At 45.1% G+C, this 25,599-nt stretch overlaps 2 protein-coding genes across 2 annotated transcripts; one reads left to right on the plus strand and one right to left on the minus strand.

Moving 5' to 3' along the window:
* Nucleotides 1-597: 597 nt before the first annotated feature.
* NDUFA1 (NADH:ubiquinone oxidoreductase subunit A1) lies at nt 598-4,791 on the minus strand. Its single transcript, XM_047714931.1, has 3 exons — nt 4,578-4,791; nt 3,372-3,461; nt 598-718 (listed from the first exon to the last, which is right to left on the minus strand). Exons 1-3 carry the CDS (start codon nt 4,677-4,679, stop codon nt 698-700), a joined length of 213 nt encoding a protein of 70 aa, XP_047570887.1. The 5' UTR covers nt 4,680-4,791; the 3' UTR covers nt 598-697.
* A 43-nt stretch (nt 4,792-4,834) lies between these two features.
* On the plus strand, nt 4,835-6,094 carry RNF113A (ring finger protein 113A). Its single transcript, XM_047714930.1, has one exon. It carries the CDS (start codon nt 4,993-4,995, stop codon nt 6,037-6,039), a length of 1,047 nt encoding a protein of 348 aa, XP_047570886.1. The 5' UTR covers nt 4,835-4,992; the 3' UTR covers nt 6,040-6,094.
* The last annotated feature ends 19,505 nt before the right edge of the window (nt 6,095-25,599 follow it).

A 25,599-nucleotide genomic window follows, 5' to 3' on the forward strand; every position in this document is an offset into this window, starting at 1 on the left:
AAAAGAATAAAAACTTTAAAAAATAAAATAAAAGCATTTCTACCTGGAATTTCACACAACAGGAATCACCCAGGAAAGGAACTACAGGGGGGAAAAAAAGGTACTACTTTTTCTGTATTCTCCTAGCAATCTCTAAAGGAATGATCTTTTTTTTTTTTTTTTTTTAAGATTTTATTTATTTGAGAGAGAGCGAGAGTGAGAGAGCACAAGTTGGGAAAGTGGCAGAGGGAGAAGCAGGCTCCCCACTGAAAAGGGGGGTAGGGGTGGGGCTCAATCCCAGGTCCCTGAGATCACGACCTGCCCAAGCCAAAGGCAGTCACTTCACTCAGCCACCCAGGGCCCCCTGAAATGTCTTTTTAAATATTCCAACAGTATATTTTGTTCCAACAAATTATATATATATATCCCAACAGTACTAACTACCATGTATGACAGGCTGGGCAGTGGGCACAGGGACAGGTGCTTGCTACACATTCTAGCTATAATTCTAAGCCTCAGTTGCCTCCTAGTTTTCTTTTTAAGGCGAAAAAGCTCCATTTGGGTAGACTGTTTGAGCTTGTGTAGTACTGTTAAAAAAAAAGTCAAGAAAGCCTTTGATTACTTTTTTATTATGCACTCCATTAATACACTGCATAACCTTTAGAAGGGCTAGATGAGCATGACTGAGTTATTTTTCATCCATCAGGAAGATGCTTCCTTAATCGATATTCTCCAAACCCTGAAAAATAGAATCAAAAGGGAAATGTCAGAATTCTGTTGCGGCCACAAATGTACACACGCAGGCGTGCCTCAGGGACACAAGTCAGTTCCAGACCGCTGCGGTACAGTGAGCGGAAGGAACGGGTCTGGTTGCCCGGTGCATAGAAAAGTCCCGTTTGCACGACAGTGCGGTCTGTTCAGTGTGCAACAGCATACGTCTACAAACCAATGTGCATACCTTAATTTCAAAAAACCTTAGTGCTAAAAAACGGGAACCACCATCTGAGTTCTCTCTGAGCTGTAAGCACAGATTGCAGATCGCCATGACAAATGTCAACAGTAACAAAGTTTGAAATAGTTTGAAAACTACCAAAACGTGACGCAGACACAAAGTGAGCAAATGCTGGTGGGCAAACGGCACCCACAGACTCGCTCCACACGGGGCTGCCCCAAACCTTCGATGTGCACCAACACCCGGCATCCGTACACGCAGTGAGGCGCGCGGGTGCTCTCTGGCGTCAGCGGCCTGCTCTGTTATTAAGGACGTACCCGCACACCCCACCTTTCTCTCGATGCAACAGTAAGCTGAACTGAATTTTCTAATCACTGAGGTACAAAGAATAACCTACAGTGATTTCTAGTTTCCAGTTTCTGACCGCAGCAAACATCACTTTATACGAAAAGTGCCCCGCCCATCAAAAGGAAAACCAGTGACAGGCTGGATCCTTCCGAGAGTGAAGACAATCGGGTCAAATCATTACAAAAAAATAACAGCCAACGTGAGGAAGAGACCATTAACCTCATTCTAGTTTTTACAGATGAACAAATGGAGACTCAGCTTAAAAGGCTCTTGTGGAAGTCAGCAAGGAAGTGGCAGGGCCAGAATTCAAGGTCAGGGACCCCCCAACTCCAGAACTCTTTCTCTGTGAGCGTGACACTGTTTGTTCAGAAGACCCACTCTTTCTTAGCTCACGACCAAATTCTTCAGAAACTGGAGAGTAAAACATCAGTCAGGGACGACATTTCTTCCAAGTGTTAAATAACACAGTCCAGGTAGTCCGCTTACTATCGTAGGCAGAACCACCTTGAGAGAAATGAGACCTGCAGAGTCCTAGGAGCTGCCCTGCAGAAATTCTAATCGGGAACCTTCTCTCCATCTTGTGCGCCGGCCGACTGTGCTGGACACTCTTGGACCACACTGGGAAATCCTGCCTTAGTCAAGTAGACCTCTATCACCATGTTCGTCAGCTTCTCAAAGGGCGCCGTGCTGACAGGCAGATCACCTAGGCTGAGTCCTTAAGTGTCACTGAACCACTCTGACCCTGTTTTCTCATCTATAAAATGAAATGAGTATTAACCTAGGTTCACTGTGAAGAATAAACGAGCAAGGAGAAAATATTAAAAACTACTTTTTTTTTTCCTTAAAGAATAATGGCGATGAACTCCTACAAGATCTAAGAACATACTACCAGGTTTAATCATATGAAAATGTTCTGCTTGCCTATATCTGACCTACAAAAACAGCAATTCCACAGGATTCACTCAAATGCACAATTATGGTAATTCTTTACATATGGTACTGGGTGCACGAACCGGCAAACTCATGAAGTATTAGTGTATTCGTGATACAGGACCGTGTGTATACAGAAATTTGGTTCACTCGAATGGTATTTCAAATAAAAAATGGAGGGGCGCCTGGGTGGCTCAGTGGGTTAAGCCTCTGCCTTCGGCTCAGGTCATGATCCCAGGGTCCTGGGATCGAGCCCCGCATCGGGCTCTCTGCTCAGTGGGGAGCCTGCTTCCCCCACCCCACCCCCACCCCCTCTGCCTCTCTGCTTACTTGTGATTTCTGTCAAATAAATAAATAAAATCTTTTTTTAAATTAAATTAAATTAAAATTAAAAATGGACTGCTCCATAACTAGATAATTGTGACAACTGGCTATCTCTTGGAAAAAAGTAAAGTTAAATCCTGTGATTTCACATTATACCCCCAATGACCTATAGACAAGTTAGCACTAAACGTTAAAAAAAAGATATTTGGAGGGGCGCCTGGGTGGCTCAGTTGTTAAGCGTCTGCCTTTGGCTCAGGTCATGATCCCAGAGTCCTGGGATGGAGCCCCACATCAGGCTCCCTGCTCGGCGGGAAGCCTGCTTCTCCCTCTCCCGCTCCCCCTGCTTGTGTTCCCTCTCTGTCTCTCTCTCTGTCAAATAAATAAATAAAATCTTTAAGAAAAAAAAAAGATATTTGGAGAAATTTTAAAAATTTATTTATAATCTTGGGTAGGACAGTCATTTGTAAGCAAGACATAAAACTCAAAATCCTGAATGACAAAATATGATAAAATGAACATCAAAATTAAAAACTGATGGGAGGCTTCATAAAGTGGAGACAGACTGGTAAAAAAAGATCTGCCACATGTAAAACAGACAGAAAATTAATAACCATAACGTATAAAGAACCCCCATAAAAAAAAAAAAAAAACAAGCAAAGCACACAAGCAGACAATCCATGGAATAAAAACACAAACGATCATTAAATCTCTGAAAGGCTGCTCAACTTCGCCAGAAGACAAGACAACTCAAATTCAATTAGCACTGTTAAGACATTTGGCAAAACATAACCAGAACCCATCTCAACCCGGAGGATGTCTAGTATCAGAGCCATCTTACCTTTGACACATAGTAACGATCAACTCCAGATATGCGCCTATCTCTTTGCATCAAACTCCACTGATATGGATAATAGGCAACCCTTTTTTCCTACAATTAAAAGAAATCATTATTGCACAATGTTTACGAAGATGAGTGACTCTATTATAATAGAGGGCTATCAGAACTTATTAAGTGGCATTCTAGGAAAATGGAATCATCACTGAAACAAGCCAAATTAAGGCCAAATTAAGACCAAATCCTAAATAAAATCGGACCATTAAGCTTCAAAATTGAGATGGTAACCATGAGTCTTTACACATTCTATTTTAACCAGCATCTGTTTTTTTTTTCCTTTCCTCCTTTCCTTTCCCCCCACCCCCTTATTTGAAAGACTTGACTACTTGTTTCCATTTGGGACCTCAAAGAGAAGAAACAATAGCAGCAGATCACACGTGAAGAACAATCACAAAACCAGAAAGCAAATACATTATGCCCTGTACTCTAGGGATAACGTGATGGGCCTGGAAGAGAGGAAAATGAAATCCTGATATGAAAAGCAGGATCTTTTTTTTTTTTTAAAGATTTTATTTATTTATTTGACAGAAATCACAAGTAGGCAGAGAGGCAGGCAGAGAGAGAGGAGGAAGCAGGCTCCCCGCTGAGCAGAAAGCCCGATGTGGGGCTCGAACCCAGGACCTGGGATCATGACCTGAGCCGAAGGCAGCGGCTTAACCCACTGAGCCACCCAGGCGCCCCTGAAAAGCAGGATCTTAACGGTAAATTCCTCAAGGCTTGGGAAAAGGCGGGGTGGGGGGTGGAGATAAAAAATGTCAAAGTAAAAACCTAATCAAGAGCAGAGAGGTTAAAAACTGAGAAGGTACCAAGATGCGGACGCGAGACATTACAATCAAAAGATTAGAGATCCGAGGGGGTGAAGGCAAGACTAAAGCGAGGCCCAGGAGTTCGGACCCACCTTCTCCTCTACCTTTCCAGCCCCCGAACCTACAACGCCGTCTTGGCCACTCCACCCAACAACTAGCTGCTTCTTGCTAGAGCAGAACGTGGTTTCCGTCGGCTTTCGTTCCGCAAGCCTCTGCTTTTAGGCAACCAGAAGAAGGGGGATGCAAGCCTGGTGTCCCCCAGGTCGGAGAGCGGCTCCGGACCCCAGTGGCCTCCCACCGCCCGTCCGCGAAGTCAGCCTTCGCGCGGGAGAGGCCGCCTTACCTTGCCCCCGTTGGTGAACCTGTGGATGTGCGCCGTGGCTATGCCGGGGATGACCAAGCACACGGCCATGACGCCGATCCCGGGCAGGATCTCGAACCACATCGCACCGCGGCGGCCAACGCCAAAACCCTCGTTCCCGGCCCGGTTAAAGGTGACCCGGCCTCGGCCCCTTCCCAGTAGGCTCCGCGGCAGCCAGCCGGCGGGGCGGGGCCGCGCACGCCGCGGGAGGAAGCGACGGGGGCCGGCAGGGCTCAGGGGCGGTGCGCGCTCGCATCCTCGCCCCCGCGGATGCCCGCAGTCCGCTTGGGGCAGCCCATCTCGCTCCGACTGGAGGCCGGGCGCGCGACGTGCGGTGACGTGAAGAGGCCCCGCGAGGCCCAGCACGCCATAGCCTTCCGGAGCTGCGGACTCTAAAATGGCAGAGCAACTTTCTCCGGCCAAGACGGCAGACCAGGTGTGCACCTTCCTCTTCAAAAAGCCTGGTGGGCGAAAAGGGGCTGCGGGCCGCAGGAAGCGCCCGGTCTGCTACTCGGAGCCCGGGGACAGCAACAGCAGCAGCAGTGACGAAGGCAGCACTGTGGTTCGCCCGGAGAAGAAGCGGGCGATCCACAATCCGATGATACAGAAGACTCGTGGCAGTGGTAAACAGAAGGCGGCTTACGGCAACTTGAGCAGCGAGGAGGAGGAGGAGGAGGAGGAGAAAGAGCCCGAGAGTCTTGGCGTGGTGTACAAGTCCACCCGATCGGCAAAACCCGTGGGACCAGAGGATATGGGGGCGACTGCTGTCTATGAGCTAGACACAGAGAAGGAGCGTGATGCACAAGCCATCTTTGAGCGCAGCCAGAAGATCCAGGAGGAGCTGAGGGGCAAGGAAGATGACAAGATCTATCGGGGAATCAATAATTACCAGAAATTCATGAAGCCCAAGGATACGTCTATGGGCAATGCTTCCTCCGGGATGGTGAGGAAGGGCCCCATCCGAGCTCCCGAGCATCTACGTGCCACCGTGCGCTGGGATTACCAGCCCGACATTTGTAAGGACTACAAGGAGACTGGCTTTTGCGGCTTCGGAGACAGCTGCAAGTTCCTCCATGACCGTTCAGATTACAAGCATGGGTGGCAGATCGAACGTGAGCTTGATGAGGGTCGCTATGGTGTCTATGAGGACGAAAACTATGAAGTGGGAAGCGATGATGAGGAAATACCATTCAAGTGTTTCATCTGTCGCCAGACCTTCCGGAATCCAGTTGTCACCAAGTGCAGGCATTATTTCTGCGAGAGCTGTGCACTGCAGCATTTCCGCACCACCCCTCGCTGCTATGTCTGTGACCAGCAGACCAATGGCGTCTTCAATCCAGCGAAAGAATTGATTGCTAAATTGGAGAAGCATCGAGCTGCAGAAGAGGGTGGTGCTTCCCATTTCCCAGAAGACCCCGATGAGAGTCCAATCCCCATCACTTAGTTTCCCTATTAGTCTCACACCTCAAAATAAATCTTTTGTTGTTTGGAAATCTTAATTCGTCGTGTCCTTCCTTTCTAGGGAAAGTGAAAGGAAAAGGCAGGTGGTGAAATAGGGCCCTGGATGGATGGCTTATAAAAGCCTTGAGGTAGGTTCGGTCTGGATTTTTACCTGTTACATATGCTGCCTGGGTGTGACATAACTTTTCAGAGCCCTTTGGCATAAATTCCGGGGATGGGGGAAGTTCGAGAAAAGACCTAAAATTCGCTTGAACTAAGACTGATGAAAGCAAGAACTGAACCTATTACATCACGTTTCTGTATCACTTAGTAGTTTACCAAAGTACCTCCATGTATGAGCTCTACCGGAAGCCTGTACTACTACAAAATCTGCCCCCGCCAGGCTGTGTGTTTGGAGGGTGGGGTGGGAGTGGGAGAATTGGGTGGGGGAGCTGGTGGCTAGCACCAGAGTGCACATATGGGAAATGGTCCTTGCTCTCTTAAAGCACCACAGGTGGGTGCCTGGGGGGCTCAGTCGGTTAAACCCGTGCCTTCCGCTCAGGTCATGATCTAAGGGTGGTGGGATCCAGTCCCATGGTGGGCTCCCTGCTGGGCAGGGAGGCTGCTTCTCCCTCTGCCCCTTCCCCAACATATTATCTCAATCTCGCTCTCAAATAAATATAATCTTTTTTTTTAAGATTTTATTTATTTATTTGACAGAGATCACAAGTAGGCAGAGAGGCAGGCAGAGAGAGAGGGAGGGAGCAGGCTCCCTGCTGAGCAGAGAGGCCCAATGCGGGGCTCGATCCCAGGACCCTGAGATATGACCTGAGCTGAAGGCAGAGGCTATAACCCACTGAGCCACCCAGGCACCCCTCAAATAAATACAATCTTTAAGTAAAAATAAACTACTGTAGGTAACCCCCCCTTCCACAAATGATTGGAATGGCTTATGCTGTGCTGTCCAGTATGATAGCCACCAGCTTCAGGGGGCAGTTGAGTATCTCAAATGCGGCTGGTAGCCACTATATTGGACACTGCAGTTCTAAGCTGAACTTGTAAGCCAAGTTCAGAGAACAAAAAACTAACATTTTATAATCCACTGTCTGAAATTATTTGTGTTCACAATAGAGCTGGTCATATTAATCTACGTACCTGTCTTCCCAGCTAGTTTGGAAAGTCCTCAGTGACTAACCCAGTGCTTGGCATATGATAAACAAATAAACCCAGAAATGTCTGGAAAGGAGTATTGGGGCCAAAGCCTCAAATCCAGGTTGAGGGGGTTTGACTATATTCTATAGGTCATGAGATAGCAGAGGTTTGGGGAGGGGAACACAATCAGACTTTTTTTTTTAATGTTACTATTGTTGTAGGCTATTGGATAGATTACAGGAAGATGGAAGATAAGAGGCAGGGAGACCAATTAGACCAAATGATGAATAAATTTTCACTGATCTGCTTAGTATTTGTGCTGATCCCAGAAAACAGATGCAGTAATAAGTTGTGGGTTAGAGTTTTTAAATTCACACTCATTACTCCATTCAAATATACTCCTTGAGCACCCACTGTGTCAGGCACTGTGCTTGGCATAGGGGATATTAGCAAACGACAGGCCCAACCCCTGTCTTCATGGAGCTACACATCAAACAATGACAGGTGTGGGGTGCCTGGGGGACTCAGTTGGTTAAGCGTTGAACTCTTGACTTTGGCTCAGGTCATGATCTCAGGGTTGTGAGATGGAGCCCCATGTCAGGCTCCGTGCTCGGTGGGGAGTCTGCTTGAGATTCTCTCTCTCTGCCCAAATAAATAATAAATAAATAAATAAATAAATCCAAATAAATAAATAAATCTCTTAAAAAAAAAAAAACAGCGACAGATGTGATGAGTACAAGACAAAAAGTGCACTGGGTTGACCTGTTAGGGTTAAGCCAATCCCAGCCTTGCGGGAATTCAGTATCACCAATTTACTCGACACAAAGTGATACATTTTATAAGAGAATGTATCAATGGAGAACAGAGAAGTAGCAACACGCACTGCCACAGAAGGCAAAGGAAGGAAGTGTTCTAAAAAGTGTCATGAAAAAAAAAACCATCGATGAGGTGCAAAATAGTGGGGTGTTTTTTTTTCTGTTCCTGAGAATTTATGTTGGAAATGGCTCAGGAGAAAAAGATGAAAGGGACAGAATGCAGCTGGAGACTAAGCTCCAGAATTGACAAGGTGGGACTGAAGGCCCAGATCAAGCAGTTAGTCATCAAGAGCTGAGAGAAAAAATAGAAGAAAGCTGACATTTGTCTACTACTCCACATTTTTAAAAAAAATTTAAGATTTTATTTATTTATTTGACAGAGAAAGAGAGCATAAGCAGGGGGAGCAGCAGGGGGAGCAGGAGAGGGAGAAGCAGGCTCCCTGCTCAGAACCTGATGCAGGGCTCTATCCCAGGACCCTAAGATCATGACCTGAGCCAAAGGCAGATGCTTAACCAACTAAGCCACGGAGGCGCCCCGGCTCCACATGTTTTAATACCTGCCTCTGAATCTTAGGAGTACACAGGATTTTTAAAAAGTATACAAGATACACGCATGTGAGGATTATTCTTAGAATCTACAACATTCAACAGATTCTTTTTTTAAAGATTTTATTTATTTATTTGAGTGGGAGAGAGTACGAAGAGAGGGAGGGTCAGGGGAGAAGCAGACTTCCTGCTGTGTGGGGAGCCTGATGTGGGACTTCATTCTAGGACTCCAGGACCACGACCTGAGCCAAAGGCAGTCAGTTGGGCATCTGACTCTTAATAACCAGTTCAGGTCGGGCACCTGGGTGGCTCAGTGGGTTAAAGCCTCTGCCTTCGGCTCAGGTCATGATCCCAGGGTCCTGGGATGGAGCCCCGCATCGGGCTCTCTGCTCAGCGGGGAGCCTACTTCCTCCTCTCTCTCTCTCTGCCTGCCTCTCTGCCTACTTGTGATCTCTGTCTGTCAAATAAATAAATAAAATCTTTTTTATCTTTTTTTTTTAAAGAGTATTTACTTATTTATTTGACAGACAGAAATCACAAGTAGGCAGAGAGGCAGGCAGAGAGAGAGGAGGAAGCAGGCTCCCCACTGAGCAGAGAGCCCGATGTGGGGCTCGATCCCAGGACCCTGGGATCATGACCTGAGCCGAAGGCAGAGGCTTTAACCCACTGAGCCACCCAGGTGCCCCAATAAAATCTTTTTTAAAAAATCAGTTCAGGTCATGATCTTGGGGTCCTGGGATCTAGCCCCGTGTTAGGCTCTGTGCTCAGTGGGGAGTGTACTTGGATTCTCTCTCCCTCTCCCTCTGTCCCTCCCCCACTCTCTTCCTCCCCCCCACCCCGCCCCACAAAAGTAAATAAATCTTTAAGAAAAAAAAAGGGACCAGGACACCTGGGTGGCTCAGTTGGTTAAGAGTCTGCCTTCAGCTCAGGTCACCATCTCAGGGTCCTGGGATAGAGTCCCGCATTGGGCTCCTTGCTCAGCGGGGAGTCTGCTTCTCCCTCTGCCTTCTGCACTCTGACAACTAAGTAAATAAAATCTTTTAAAAATATGAAAATAATTTATGAAAAAAAAATATGAAAATAAAAAAGGGACTATAACCACAAAAGCACACGCATCGATAGTGTACTCAAAATATTTTTCGTATTTACAAGTTTATGATGACCTTTTTTAAAGTCAACTATTTTTTAAAGATCTTATTTATGTGAGAGAGAGACAGAGAGAGAACACAAGCAGGGGTTGTGGCACAGGGGGAGGGAGAAGCAGGCTCCCTACTGACCAAGGAGCCCAACGTGGGGCTTGAACCCAGGACTCTTGAGATCATGACCTGAGCTGAAGGCAGACGCTTAACCAACTGAGCCACCCAGGAGCCCCAAAGTCAACTATTTTTTATCACTTTTAATTAAATGGTGCAATTTCATTTCATAGAAACTAAACTTTTGTTCTTAAGGTTTTTTTTAAGTATGTGGGGGGAAAAGCAACCATGCCGATAGTGCTAAGATTGCAGCAGACGCTGAAGAAGCAAACCTCGTCTGAGAGGTCAGCAAAGGCTCCCCTAGAAATGACCCTCAAACTGAGACCTACAAGGGGAGCAGAAGAGTGTCCCAGGCAGAGGTGTAAGTACCTACATACTAAGGACCTGACGTGAGTGACTGGCTTCAATGGAGAATTCCAAGCAGTCCGGCATGGCCGCAGGAAGCAAACAATGTGGCCAGGTAAGCGGGCCAAAGAGCGGGCACCTTGCAAGTCATGTTAAGGACTTTGGGCTTTATCCAAAGGGCAAAGGGATCCCATTAAAAGGTTTGAAGAAAGAAAGTGAGATGATCCGATCTGAATGTTAAAAAGAGAATTCTGCAGTGGAGAGAACGGATTGAGGGAATCAGACACGAGACAGGGAGATCATTTAGGAGACTGGAGCACTAGTTCAGGTGATAGGATAGTGGACTGGACTAGACTGGAGGCCGTGGACATGCATCTAATAGCTTCTGAGCACCCACTGTATGCCAGGCATTGACGTAAGCTGTGGGGTTAGAGCCCTAACAAGTGCACAAGTCCGTGCTCTCACAGAACTTACATGAGATACAGTTACAGATTTATACACACATATATCAACAATACCAGATTGAGATAAGTACTATCAGAACAGTAGAGCAAGGTAAGGGAATAAGAGCGCAGTGGTGTGGGGGCAAAGCTAATTTCCATACGATGATCAAGGAGGGCCTCTTCTGATAAGGGAACATCTAGCAGAGACCTAAATGAAGCAGGTGTCTGGAAGCACATTCCAGACAGAACACAAAGGCCCTGAAGCAGGGCCTGACATGTCCTAGGAACAGCGAGGAAGAAATGTAACTGGAGTGGACTCAAGGAAAAGGAAAAAATTCTAAAATGAGGTAAGAAGAGTAATGCAGGGGGGTGCCTGGGTGGCTCAGTCGGTTTGGCACCCGACTTTATTTCAGCTCAGGTCATGATCTCAGGGTCATGCGATCGGGCCCCACATCCGGCCCTGTGTCAGGCTCTGCGCTCAGCTTGACTTTGCTTGTCCCTCTCCCTCTGCTCCTTCCCCCACTCCCGTGCACGTGCTCTCACTCTCTCTCTCTCTCTCAAATAATTTGGAAAGAGCACAAGCGTGGGGAACAGCAGAGGGAGAGAGACAAGCAGGCTCCCCACTGAGTAGGGAGCCCCACGTGGGGCTTGATCTCAGGACCCTGCAATTATGACCTGAGCCAAAGGCAGAAGCTTGACTGACTGAGCCACCTAGGCGCCCCTCTTTCCCCCTTTTGGTGATAATGTTAAAAATATTACATCTACAGGTGTTGCAGACTTAACAATACATTGTTATAGTATATATAAATTTATGACTTTTAAAGGAGCTAAGGGAAGAAAGGAAAGAAGGTATATATATATATACATACATATATTCTGTTATATTAACCTTGTTTATCATTTCTGATTCTTGTTATTCTGGTAGGTTTTTTTTTCTTTCTTTTTTTTATTTGACAGAGAGAGATCACAAGTAGACGGAGAGGCAGGCAGAGAGAGAGGGAAGCAGGCTCCCCGCTGAGCAGAGAGCCCGATGCGGGACTCAATGCGGGACTCGATCCCAGAACCCTGAGATCATGACCCGAGCCGAAGGCAGCGGCTTAACCCACTGAGCCACCCAGGCGCCCCCTGGTAGGTTTGAGTTAAATGAAATCATTTAGTTAGCCCACTACATCTTCGCTCCACCTCCCTCCTTTGTGCTGCGATTAGCAAATGCATTAGATTTCTATATGTTATAGGCCCAACAAACCATTATATACAGATTATTTTAGTCAGTTACTATTTAAATCAGTAAGGTAAGAAAAGTGAAGAAATATGCATTTATATGGTCTTTAATAATGACATAACTACTGTTGGTTCATAACCTCGGGAGGTCCCCGGATGAGATCTGAAATTGGACCCCATACACAGAGGGCAAGGAGAGACCAAAGAAAGAGGCAGATCACTCCAGATCGGTAGGTGGTGGCTTTACGAAGCAAGGGAACTTACCTACAAGACTTGTCTTGGATGGCCACAAGATGAGTAAATCTCCACACCTGCCCACCAGAATATTAAAAGTTTACACAGAGGCCTTAACAGGGATCAGTCACGGATCCAGTCCAGATGGTCTCAGTAACACATTACTCTCTTGAAATGGCTTCTCCTGGGATGCCTGGGTGGCTCAGTCAGTTAAGCTGCTTGTGCTCTCTCTCTCTCCGACAAATGAAATAAATAAATAAAATCTTTGAAAGAAAGAAAGAAAGAAAAAGGAAGAAAACAAGAAAGGGCTCCTACTGTAGGACGGGCAGGCAGAATGTACATTCCAAGGACAGGGGAGGGCCTGAAGCAACTCCAGTTGTCCAGCTCCCATAGCTCACAGGTCAACTAGCAGTCACAATCTCTCAATGACCTCCTGTAACTAGTACCTTTCTTTACCTGTGTTCTTTGTTTTTGCTATGGATCTGAATTAATCTGAATTAGTGTCTGAGGTCACTTGATTTCAGCCTGATGAGCTTTACTGTATCTTGTCGCTGGAGGCCCTAATCCAGTCTAAGTGATGCTTGTAAGATGAGGAAATTTGGATGCAAAAAGAAACACTAGGGGCACCTGTTCACAGAGGAGTGGCCATGTGAAGAACAGTGAAAGGAGGGTCATCTGCAAGCCAAGGAGAGAGGCCTCAGAAGTAACCAAACTTGCAGACACCTTGATCTTGGACTTCTAGTCTCCAGAACTGTGAGAAAATAAGTATCTGTTGCTTAAACCACCCAGTCTATGGCATTTTGCTATGGCAGCCCTAGCAAACTAATACAAGCCCCTGTAGTGAACTTTTCACCTCACTTACTACACTTTCCAACTCTAGAATTTCCCATTTGGTTCTTATTCTTGTATAATTTCTATCTATTGTATTCTCTTAAATGACATCATCATCATACCTTTCTTTCTTTAATCATGGTTTCCTTTATTTTCTTGAACATATTTAAAATGGCTATTTGTGGGCGCCTGGGTGGCTCAGTGGGTTGGGCCGCTGCCTTCGGCTCGGGTCATGATCTCAGGGTCCTGGGATCGAGTCCCGCATTGGGCTCTCTGCTCAGCAGGGAGCCTGCTTCCCTCTCTCTCTCTCTCTCTCTGCCTGCCTCTCTGTCTACTTGTGATCTCTCTCTGTCAAATAAATAAATAAAAATCTTTAAAAAAAATAAATAAATAAAATAGCTATTTGTTTTTAAGTTTTATTTATTTATTTTAGAGATTTTATTTATTTATTTGACAGAGATCACAACTAGGCAGAGAGAGCGAGGAGGAAGCAGGCTTCCCATGGAGCAGAGAGCCCGATGCGGGGCTCGATCCCAGGACCCTGGGATCATGACCTGAGCCGAAGGCAGAGGCTTTAACCCACTGAGCCACCCAGGCACCCTTAAGTTTTATTTATTTAAGTAATCACTACATCCAACGTGGGGCTTGAGCTCACAACCCTGAGATCAAGAGTCACATGCTTTTCTGACTGAACCAGCCCGGTACCCCTAAAATGGCTACTTTGAAGACTTTGTTAAATATGACATCTAGTAGAGGCATCTGGGTGGCTCAGTTGGTTAAGCATCTGCCTTTGGCTCAAGTCATGATCTCAGAGTGCTGGGACCCCTGACTCGGGCTTCCTGCTCAGCAAGGAGTCTGCTTCTCCCTCTGCCCTTCCCCACCGCTTGTGCTTGCTTGTTCTCTCAAGTAAGTAAAATCTTAAAAAAAAAAAAAGAAAGAAAAAGAGGGGGGGCCTGGGTAGCTCAGTTGCTTAAGTGTCTGCATTCAGCTCAGGTCATGATCCCAGGGTCCTGGGATCAAGTCCCACATCAGGCTCCCTGCTCAGCGGGGAGCCTGCTTCTCCCTCTGCCTGCTGTTCTCACTGCTTGGGCTCCCTCTCTCTCCTCCCCTCTCTCTCTGACAAAGAAATAAAATCTTAAAAAAAAAAAAAAGAAAAGAAAAAGAAGTATGATCTCTGGTTATTCTCACAGGTAGTTTTTGTGACCTGCTTTTCCATAGCCTCCCAGACCCGCCCCACCTTCTGGTTTACACTTTCCTGTTTCTTTGCATATCAAAAATTTTTTTGTTGGAAACTGGATATTTTGTAATATAATTTTTAAAAAAGATTTTATTTATTTATTTGACAGAGAGACAGCAAGAGAGGGAACACAAGCAGGAGGAGTGGGAGAGGGTGAAGCAGGCTTCCTGCTGAGCAGGGAGCCCAATGCAGAGCATGATGTGAACCAAAGGCAGACGCTTAACTACTGAGCCACCCAGACACCCTGGAGACCAGATGTTTTAGGTTGTGTACTGACTCTAGGTAAAGGCTCTCTGCCCCTTCTTTCAAGGTTATTATTATTTGTAGTAACTAGCTGGATTATTTAAGTCTATTCTTGCTACCACTGCCACCTCCTCCCCGCCAAAACACACACCAGTGTTAAACCTATTATGTTGGTCCTCAAGGGGTGTGGCCTTGGGCGTACACACACAGTCACCCTGAGATGACAATGGATTTGACAGGTTTCTCCTTGCCTCTTTTCCTGACTATGCCCAAATGTTAAACTCCACTAACTGCAGGATGATTACTGTATTGTTTCCAGCAATACCCTGGGACTTAAACTGCTGGATAGATAGCTTAATCCAGCTTGAATTCTTTTGGAGAAGGGATCCTGATGTCAGTGTTAGATTTGTTCTGACCCCCGGAGGGCTTCTCCCAGCTGTCTCCTTACCCATTTCTCTTGCAGATTAACTGGCCTGCAGTTTAGTTTCTCTCTCCACTGAATCTATCTCCCAATTCCCCTTCACCATAAGTACCACTGTTTTTGAGGGCACCTGTCTGGCTTAATTTGTACAGCAAGCGACTCTTGATCTCAGGGTCATGAGTTTGGGCCCCAAGTTGGGGGTAAAGTTTACTTTAAAAAAAAAAAAAAGGCTAAGCTTGACCGTCCTCATCCTGTTTTCGATGAAGTCGGGTCTTTCAGGACGAGATTAAGAGCCGTCTGTTTGTGACTACTTCTCCCCCAAGGAAAAATCTCCAAGCCAAGAATGGAGCTGGGTAAGATGAATGACTTGCTTCTGAGTGAAATCCCCACTTTGGGGGTGCTAGGTGGAAGAGGGGCAGTAGCCTCAGGTCTCTTGCCTCTGCCAGTGTGGACCCACCTTACCAGCCAGGACAGGGTGATCAGGGTCCCAGTGTTTTCAGCCCCACCATGCTTGTTGCCGGTGTGCAGGGCTGCCAAGAGCATGTCCCTCCAGAGGTCCCAAACAGACCAGGCTCGGCCGCTCATCACTGATAAAATCCAAAGGCAGAGAAATGACTGGTAGTGAAAACAAGAAATGAATTTATGTCAGTGAGGCCAAAACCAGGAAGACAGTGGGTTAGCGTCTCAAAAGACTGTCTCCAAAGTGCCGAAAATACTTGCAGGTTTGTTAGGAAAATGTGGGGCAAAGTGGGTGGGCACACGCCCATAGGCCCTGAAGGTCAAATTGATCATTATCGTAGACTTGATCATGGGCGGGGTCTTGGTGGCTCTGGGCAGTCTGCCTGTGGACCTGTGAGAGGTGTTAGGTGTTAGGATGACGTGAAGGCTTTCACCCAAGCAACTAGAAGGATGGAGGTGCCATGAAGGGATGTGGGCGATATTGGCGGAAAGGCTCAGGAGGACTTCAGTTTGAATGTGCTAAGTTTGACAGGCCTATTAGACCTCCAAAGGGAGCCGGCCAGGAGGCAGCTAGATCGCTCTGTCTGGAACCCAAAGGAAAGTTCCGGGCAGCAGGTGTCCTTGCAGATACAGTGTTTAAAGGCTTGAGACTGAATGAGGTCCTTGAGGAGGTGAGAGCACAGAGAGGCAGTTGAAGGCTCTAGGTCCAGGGCTCTCCAACCTCCAGACTGTAGAGGTTGGAGGGAAGAGGAAACCACAGAAGGCACAGAGGACTGACTGACTGGGGAGATTAGAGATAGATCAGGAGAGCTTGGTGTCCCAGCAGCCAAGGGAAGCAAGGGTGGTAAGGAAGACAGAGTGACTATGTCAGATGCCACTGGGAGGTCCAGTAAGACAATTCACCGCTGGATTTTGACAGCAGGAAGGGAGGCCGTGGATGACCCTGGCAAGTACAGATCCTCAGGCTGGGAGGCAGGGTGAACTTTATTGAAGTGAGCTCAAAAGGCAGCGGGTAGTAAGGAATTTGGCCCTGTCCTCATTTGGCTCTCTCCTCTGTCTCACCCCCTTCAATTTGGCCTGGAAACTGCCGTCAGAGGTCTCTCTAAAATACAAACCTCATCGTGCAACTCTTTTAAACTCTGTTTAAAGTCCTTCAGTGATAGTTGAAATAAGATCAACAAAATACTGATCATTGTTTTTATTTCTGGGCTCTTTATTCTGTTCCATCAGTCTTAACGTCTGTCTGCCAGTACCATACTGTTTTTTTAAAGGTTTTATTTAAAAAAAGATTTTAAAGCACTCTCTACACCCAATGTGCGGCTCCAACCCACAATCCTGAGACCAAGCGTCACATGCTCCACCGACTAAGCCAGCCAGGCGCCCTAGTATCATACTGTTTTAATATAATATATTTTGAAATGACAAAGTGCAATGCCTTCAACTTTGTTTTTTGTTAAGACTGTTTTGGCTATTCAGGATCCTATGTGGTTTCATATGAATTTTAGGATTGTTTTTCTGTAAAAAAAGTAAAAAATTCCATCAGAATTTTTTTTTAAGATTTATTTTTTTATTTGAGAGAGAGAGTGCACACATGGGTGGGGGGAAGGGCAGAGGAAGAGAGAGAATCCCAAGCAGACTCAACCCTGAGCACAGAGCCTGACATGGGGCTCAATTCCAGGACCCCAAGATCACGACCTGAGCCAAAACCAAGAGTTGGACGATTAACCAACTGAGCCACCCAGGCACCCCCCCCATTGGGATTTTGATAGGGATTACATTGACTCTGTAGATTGTTTTGGGTAATATGGCCATTTTAGCAATATTCTTCCAATCTATGAACATGATATCTTTCCAATTATTTGCATCTTCAATTTCTTTCATCAGTATTTTTAGTTTTCAGTGTACAAGTCACCTCCTTAATTTATACCTAAGTGTTTCATTTTTTTGATGCTATTGTAAATGGAACTGTTTTCCTATTTTCCTATTCAGATACATCATCGTTAGTATATAGAAATGCAACTGTTTGGGACACCTGGGTGGCTCATTTGGTTAAGCATCTGCCTTCAGCTCAGGTCATGATCCCAGGGCTCTAGGATAGGGTCCTGCATCAGGGAGTCTGCTTCTCCCACTGCCTGCCACTCTCCCTGTCTGTGCCCGCTTGCTCTTTCTCTCTCTCTCTCTCTCTCTCTCTCTCTCTCTCCCTCTCTGACAAATAAATAAATCTTTTTTAAAAAAGAAAGAGGGCGCCTGGATGGCTCAGTGGGTTCAAGCCTCTGCCTTCGGCTCAGGTCGTGATCTCAGGGTCCTGGGATCGGCCCCCCGCATTGGGCTCTCTGCTCAGCAGGGAGCCTGCTTCCTCCTCTCTCTCTGCCTGCCTCTCTGCCTACTTGTGATCTCTGTCTGTCAAATGAATAAATAAAATATTTTAAAAAAAAAAGAAAGAAATGCAAGTGATATTTACATTTCAATTTTGTATCCTGCAACTTTACTGAATTAGGGTGCCAAAAATACACAGTGGGGAATGGATAGTCTTGCCAATGTTGCTGGGCAAACTGGACATCCACATGTAAAAGATTGAAATTGGACCTTTATCTTATACCATACATAAAAATCAACTCAAAATGGATTAATGACTTAAATATAAGACTTGAAACTGTTAAAACTCCTAGAAGAAAACACAGGAGATAACATCATGACATTAGTCTTAACAATGATTTCATGGTAATGACACTAAAAGGACAGGCATCAAAAACAAAAATAAACAAGTGGGACTACATTAAACTCAAAGGCTCCTGTACAACAAAGGAAGCAATCAACAGAGTGAAAAGGCAATCTAAGGAATGGGAGAAAATATTTGCAAACTAGGTATTTGATAAGGGGCAAATCTCCAAAAAAAAAAAAAAAAAATATATATATATATATATATATATATATATATATATTTAAAGATTTTATTTATTTATTTGACAGAGAGAGACAGCCAGAGAGGGAACACAAGCAGGGGCAGAGGGAGAGGGAGAACCAGGCTCCTCACTGAGCAGCGAGCCCGATGCAGGACTCGATCCCAGGACCCCAGGATCATAACCCAAGCCGAAGGCAGACACTTAACAACTGAGCCACCCAGGTGCCCCAAATCTCCAAAATATATAAAGAAATCCTATAACTCAATAGTGAAGAAAAACCAACTAAATTAATAACCCAATTAAAAAATGGGTTGGGTGAGCCTGGTGGTGGGTATTAAGGAGGGCACGTATCGCATGGAGCACTGGGTGTAGTGCATAAACAATGAATTTTGGAACACTGAAAAGAAATAAAATAAAATGAAAAAAAAATTTAAAAATGGGCTAAGGACTCGATTAGACATTTTTCTTTTTTTTTAAAGATTTTATTTATTTACCTGACAGACAGAGATCACAAGTAGGCAGAGAGGCAGGCAGAGAGAGACAGGGAAGCAGGCTCCCTGCTGAGCAGAGAGCCCAATGTGGGGCTCCATCCCAGGACCCCGGGACAATGACCTGAGCCGAAGGCAGAGGCTTATTAATCCACTGAGCCACCCAGGTGCCCCAATTAGACATTTTTCAAATGGCCAACTGATACAAGAAAAGATACACAACAACACTAATTATCAGGTAAATGCAAATCAAAACCATAAACCTGTTAGGATGGCTAACAACAACAACAAAAAGACAAGTGTTGGCAAGGATGTGAAGAAACTGGAACCCTTGTACACTGCTGGTGCAGCTGGTAAGGAAAAACAGTACGAAGTTCTTTAAAAAATTAAAATTAAGGGACACCTGGGTCGCTCAGTCGGTTAAGCATCTGCCTTCAGCTCAGGTCATAATCCTGGAGTCCTGGGATAGAGCCCCGTGTATGGCTCCCTGCTCAACCCGGAGCCTGCTTCTCCCTCTGCCTCTGCCACTATCCCCGCTTGTGCGCTCTCTCGCTCTCTGGCAAATAAATAAATAAAATATTTTTAGGGGCGCCTGGGTGGCTCAGTGGGTTAAAGCCTCTGCCTTCAGCTCAGGTCATGATCCCATGGTCCTGGGATCGAGCCCCACATCCGGCTCTCTGCTCAGCGGAAAGCCTGCTTCCCCCTCTCTCTCTGCCTGCTTCTCTGCCTACTTGTGATCCCTCTTTCTGTCAAATAAATAAAATCTTTAAAAATATATATATATATTTTTAAATTAAAATTAAATTAAAATAGAACTGCCATATGATCCAGAAATCCCACTTCTGGGTATATATCCAAGAAAATTAAAATCAAGATCTCAAAGAATTAGCACTCCTATGTTCAGCACTATTCATAGTCAATATGTAGAAACCAATAAAATGTCCCTCAACAGATGAATGGATAAAGGAAATGTATATTATTACTCAGTCTTTTTTTTCTAAAGATTTTGTTTATTTATTTGAGATAACAAATATTATCCCAACTTAGATAATGAGCCACCCAGGCACCCCAGAATATCATTCAGTATTTAAAAATAAAAAAAGGAAATCCGGGGCACAGTCAGTTAAGCGTCTCCCTTCAGTTCAGGTCAGGATCTCCGAGTCCTGGGATCCAATCCCGTGCTGGGTTCCCTGCTCAGTGGGGAATCTGCTTCTCTCCCTCCCTCTCTTTCTCTCAAATAAATAATTAAAATCCTTAAAAAATAAAACAAATAGGGGTACCTGGGTGGTTCAGTGGGTTAAAGCCTCTGCCTTCAGCTCAGGTCATGATCAGCAGGGAGCCTGCTTCCCCCTCTATCTCTGCCTGCCTCTCTGCCTACTTGTGATCTCTCTTTCAAATAAATAAATAAAATCTTTAAAAATAAAAAAAAATTAAAAATATAAAATAAATAAAATGGAGTCAAGCTTGATCTTAGGGCCCCACAGCTGTTTTATTTACTTAAATAAATAAAAGTTTACAAAATAAAACTGAGGCACCTAGGTGGCTCAGTCAGTTAAGCGTCTGCCTTTGGCTCAGGTCATGATACCAGGGCCCTGGGATCGAGCCACGCATCGGGCTCCCTGCTCAGCGGGGAGCCTGCTTCTCCCTCTCCCCATGCTTGTGCTCTCTCTCTCTCAAATGAATAAATAAAATCTTTTCAATAAATGAATAAAATAGAGTCAGGAAGCCAGAGGGGAAGCCCTCATGCACTACCACACCACATCAATTACGGACCTCAACAGGAGGAGATGCACTTCACTAGTCCTATTACGTTCCTACTCTAACACGAGGAAGGAAGATTCTATATGGGAACATCAGGAGCGCCTGGGAGTGCAGTTAAGCAATCAACTCTTGGTTTCTGGGAAGCTGCTGATCTCTGTTGTGAGACGCAGCCCCAAGTCAGGCTCTGTACTCAGAGAGGGGTCTGCTTGAGATCCTCTCCCTCACTCTCTGCCCCTCTTGCTTTTGTGCTCACTATCTTTCTCTCAAATAAATAAATCTTTAAAAGAAACCTACACTATGGTTTGAACTCCCAGTTTACTCTAATGGACTTCTTTTTTTTTAAGATTTTATCCATTTATTTGACAGATAGAGATCACAAGCAGGCAGAGAGGCAGGCAGAGAGAGAGGTTTGGAAAGCAGGTTCCCCACTGAGCAGAAAGCCCAATTCGGGGCTTGATCCCAAGAACCTGGGATCAGGACCTGAGCTGAAGGCAGAGGCTTTAACCCACTGAGCCACCCAGGCACACCTCCAGTGGACTTTTTAACTGCCCCTCCCAACTCTCCTCTTCCCTCTCTTAGAGTGTTCCTCTCCTTTGTTCTCTGAACTTGCCTGTGGCTTTTCCTATGGCTCGCTAGTCCCAAACTGCAATTATTCTGCTATTCCTGAATAAACCCATTTGCTGGTAAAAATAACTGGCTGTTTTACTTGTAAGGCTCACAACCCGCATATTATAAAATTTTTAGCAACATCTCTGTCTTCCAGCCACCAGACACGAGTAGCTCTCCCTTGGTTTTGACAACCAAAAATATTCCCCTGGCTTTGCTAAATGTTCCCTAAAAGGGAAAATATAGCCCATGATCAAGACCACTGGTCTACGTATACCAGACAACTAGCAGTTCTTAACATGACATGCTGTTTCGTACCTTTGATAATCTGCATAAACTATCCCCTTTGCCTGGAATGTCTTCCCTCTCCTCTGCCTGACAACATTTGTTAATGGTTCAAATAACTGCTTAAAGCACCAACTTCTTTGTTTCCTGTGTTCATTTTTGTAGCTCCAGTGCCTAACACAGTCCCTGGCATAAAATAGGTACTAGATAAATGTTTGCTGAAAGGATTAATTGTCATTATTAAGAGATTTTTATTAAGCTCCTTGTGAGCACTGATTTTTATAAAAGGTACAAAACAGGATCCCCACTCTAAGTTTGTTAACAGTTTAATGGGTGTGAAAGAAACTATTACCCCCTACTGTCCTTTCTCTCCTTTTGTCTTAAATAAAAGCAGTACTGATAGTTGCCTAGTAAAAACATTTCCCAACCTCCATTACAATTACAGAACAAGTCCTTGACAAGTGATTTAAGTGGAAGTAGTATGTGCCCCTTAAAAGAAAGGACAAGTTCATTTTTGCTTTCTTCCCTTTGGCTGGAATGCAAATCAAGTGGCTGGAGCTCAAGCAGCTGTTTTGTCCTATAGCCTACTTAGGACTATAGAGAAACAATAAAGACCAAGCGTGTGTCCATGATGAGCACAAAACCGCCCAACTCACCTTGGACTTCATGTCTTCTGACTTTATAGCATAAAACACTTTCATCTTGTCTAGAATATAGTTAAACTTAACCTCAAATAATTAAGTTGGGAAGACCAAAAGCAGAAGAGCTTGGACTGAGAGCAAAACAGAATCCTAGATGGATGAGGCAATTTGTATTGTTGGGTCCCCAATGTTGGGTCCCCCAATAATGGGTCCATGGTCAAAGGAGCGAGACTGATACAAAGCGAAGGTCAAGCAAAGCTTTATTTCGCTCCAAGCATCAAGAATCAGACCGACCTCAAACAGACCAGTCGGGGATGCCCCTTACAGAGAGGACGACCCCTCCCTGCTTTCCAGACTAACTTTTATAGAGCAAAGGCCCTGTGGTTGGGCCTGGCCACACACAGGTGGCTAAGTGAATTACAATTCAACCCATGGTAGCTATGGAAACTAGCCTATCACCTTGGTAGCTAGGAGGCAGTATGCGCCCCCACTGATGGAATGTCTCCACCTGACCTGATCCACCCTTGTATTTGGGCCATTACCTGGGACTGGTCTCCCGGACTTGCTTTTAAATAAGTTCCCCGGGGGGGGGGGGGGGGGGGGGGGGGGGGGGCGAGGTCAATTTAAGTTTTACTGCATAAACAACAAAATGGCTGTTCAACCAAGGTGGGGCCGCTCTGGCCATATAGGCCCTTACAGTATTAAGAGTAAAATAATGCAAAAGGTGGATGTGATACCAAGGATACCTCATGCCCAGAGGTGTCTGGGGATAGGGTTCAAATTTCTAACACCTGCAAAGATATGGCGCCCCATGACTAAGAGATTTTTTAGAAATAAGTCTTCAAGCCAGAGGAGCAACCTCAAATACTTAGCAAGATAAATAAAAATAAATCCACACCTAGACAAGTTGTACTGAAATTGAAGAACATAAAAATCAAAGAGAAAATCTTAAAAAAATAAGAGAGAGGGCGCCTGGGTGGCTCAGTCATTAAGCGGCTGCCTTCAGCTCAGGTTATGATCCCAGGGGCCTGGGATCGAGCCCCATCAGGCTCCCTGCTCAGCAGGAAGCCTGCTTCTCCTTCTCCCACTCCCCCTGCTTGTGTTCCCTGTCTGGCTGTGTCTCTCTCTCTCAAACAAATCAATAAAAACTTTAAAAAAAAATAAGAGAGAGAGATTACCAGGATGCCTGGGTAGCTCAGTTGGTTAAGCATCTGTCTTCAGCTCAGGTCATGATCCCAGGGTGCTGGGATCGAGTCCCACATGAAGCTCCAGGGAGCCGGCTTCTACCTCTGCCTGCTGCTCCCCCTGCTTGTACTCTCTCTCTCTCTGACAAAAAATAAATAAATAGGGACGCCTGGGTGGCTCAGTTGGTTAGGCAGCTGCCTTCGGCTCAGGTCATGATCCCAGCGTCCTGGGATCGAGTCCCACATCGGGCTCCTTGCTCGGCGGGGAGCCTGCTTCTCCCTCTGCCTCTGCCTGCCATTCTGTCTGCCTGTGCTCGCTCTCTCTCACTCTCTCTCTGACAAATAAATAAAAAAATCTTTAAAAATAAATAAATAAATAAATAAATAAAATCTTTTAAAAGAGAGAGAGAGATTACCAACTAAGTAGCAATAGAAAAATAACTACAGATTTCTCAAGAAAAAAAAAGGTATCAGAGATAATAGGATAATAAAAGAATAATACCTTCCAAGTACTGAAGAAAAAAGTCGGTCAAGAATTCTACATTCATTCAACAGACTCAGCAAGTGCAGTGAATTCATTTTTTCAAAACTCAACACCTTCTCTGTGTCTGGCACTTTTCTAAATGATTGTGATACATAACAAATGAAATAGACAGAAATCCATGTCCTCAGGTAGCCTGGGTGCCTCAGTCAGTTAAGCCTCTGACTCCTGGTTTTGGCTCAGGTCATGATCTCAGGTTTGTGAGATTAAGCCCTATGATAGGCTCCATGCTAGGCTTTCTCTCCCTCTCCCTCTGCCTCCCCCATACCCCCCCCCGCCCCGTGCTCGCTCGCTCTCTTTAAAAAAAATAAAATAACCCAAACAGGTAAGAGAATTAAGATGGTCTGAGATGGGAAATGGGATGGAAGTTATTAAAGGGTTGTCAGGGTCACCTCATTAAGGAGGTGGCATTACAGCAAAGATCTGAAGGAGGTGAGGTACTTCATGGAAATGTATCCAGATAAGTATTTATTTAGGCATGAGAGAGAAACAAGAGCATTTTTAGACATATAAAGATTGTGGGTGTTCACTACTCACATTCACTGATATAACTATTAAAATGAAAATTTTTGCAAGAAGGAAACTGAAGGCAAAAAGAGAAAAAAGCAAAAAAAGAAATGGTGAGCAAAGGCTTTACAAAATCTTTTTTAAAGATTTATTGACTTTTTTGGGGACACAGTGAGTGTGTGCATGAGAATGGGGGGAGGTGTAGAAGGAGAGGGAAAGAAGCAGACTCCCTACTGGGCATGGAGCCTGATGTGCGGCTGGGTCTCAGGAACCTGAGATCATGACCTGGGCTGAAACCAAGAGTCAGATACTTAACCAACTGACTGAGTCACCCGGGTGCCCCAACTTTGCAAAATCGAAATGAATACTAACTGTTCACATATAAAGGCAGGATTAAAAAATGAAACTCAAATACCTCACAACCATAACACAGTTAAGTAGATGGCGTGATGGGAAGGATTGGAGTTAAAGCCCTGAAAATTTCATGTATTGTTTGCAAGAATGATGTAGTTACTTATTAACTCTAAACTTATTAAAAATTAAACATGTATGTTGACATTTTAAATCAATACTACAAGAGAGAGTAAAAACAAGCAAAACATACATTTAAAAAATTAAAAATACAACCCTGAATAGCCAATGAGCTCATGAGAAAATTGTAGTGGAAATCATGAAAAAGTTAAAACTGAATGACAATAAAATATAAAAACATGTGACATGCATCTAAAATGGAATCATGAAGAAAATTTACAGTGTTAAATACATTTTTTTCCAAAATATGCCAAATTAGGGTGCCTGGGTGGGTCAGTTGGTTAAACATCTGCCTTCATCTCAGGTCATATCCCAGGGTCCTGGGATCCAGTCGTGCATTGGGCTCCCTGCTCAGTGGGGAGTCTGCTTCTCCCCTTCCATGTTCTCTCCCTCTCTCAATCTCTGTCAAATAAATAAAATCTAAAAAATATGGCAAATCAATGCATAAGGAGTTCTATTTTTAATATTTATTTTCATCTCTATTTTTATTATTTTTTTAAGTAGTCTCCATGACCAGTGTGGGGCTTGAACTCACAACCCTGAGAACAAGAGTCACATGCTCTACCAACTGAACCAGCTAGGTGCCCCAACAGTTCCATTTTTTTTTAAATAAGCGATTATTTACTTATTTACTTGAGAGAGAGAGAGAGCAGACATAAGGAGGGGGAGAGGCAGATGGAGATAAAAAGGGAGAAGCAGACTCTAATGAGCAGGGAGCCCTACATTGGGCTTGATCCCAGGACCCTGAAATCATGACCTGAGCCAAAGGCAGACGCTTAGGGCGCCTGGGTGGCTCAGTGGGTTAAGCCTCTGCCTTCAGCTCAGGTCATGATCTCAGGGTCCTGGGATCGAGTCCGGAATCATGCTCTCTGCTCAGCAGGGAGCCTGTTTCCCTCTCTCTCTCTCTCTGCCTACCT

This window comes from Lutra lutra, chromosome X, assembly GCF_902655055.1.
Source record: "Lutra lutra chromosome X, mLutLut1.2, whole genome shotgun sequence".
Taxonomy (NCBI): domain Eukaryota; kingdom Metazoa; phylum Chordata; class Mammalia; order Carnivora; family Mustelidae; genus Lutra; species Lutra lutra.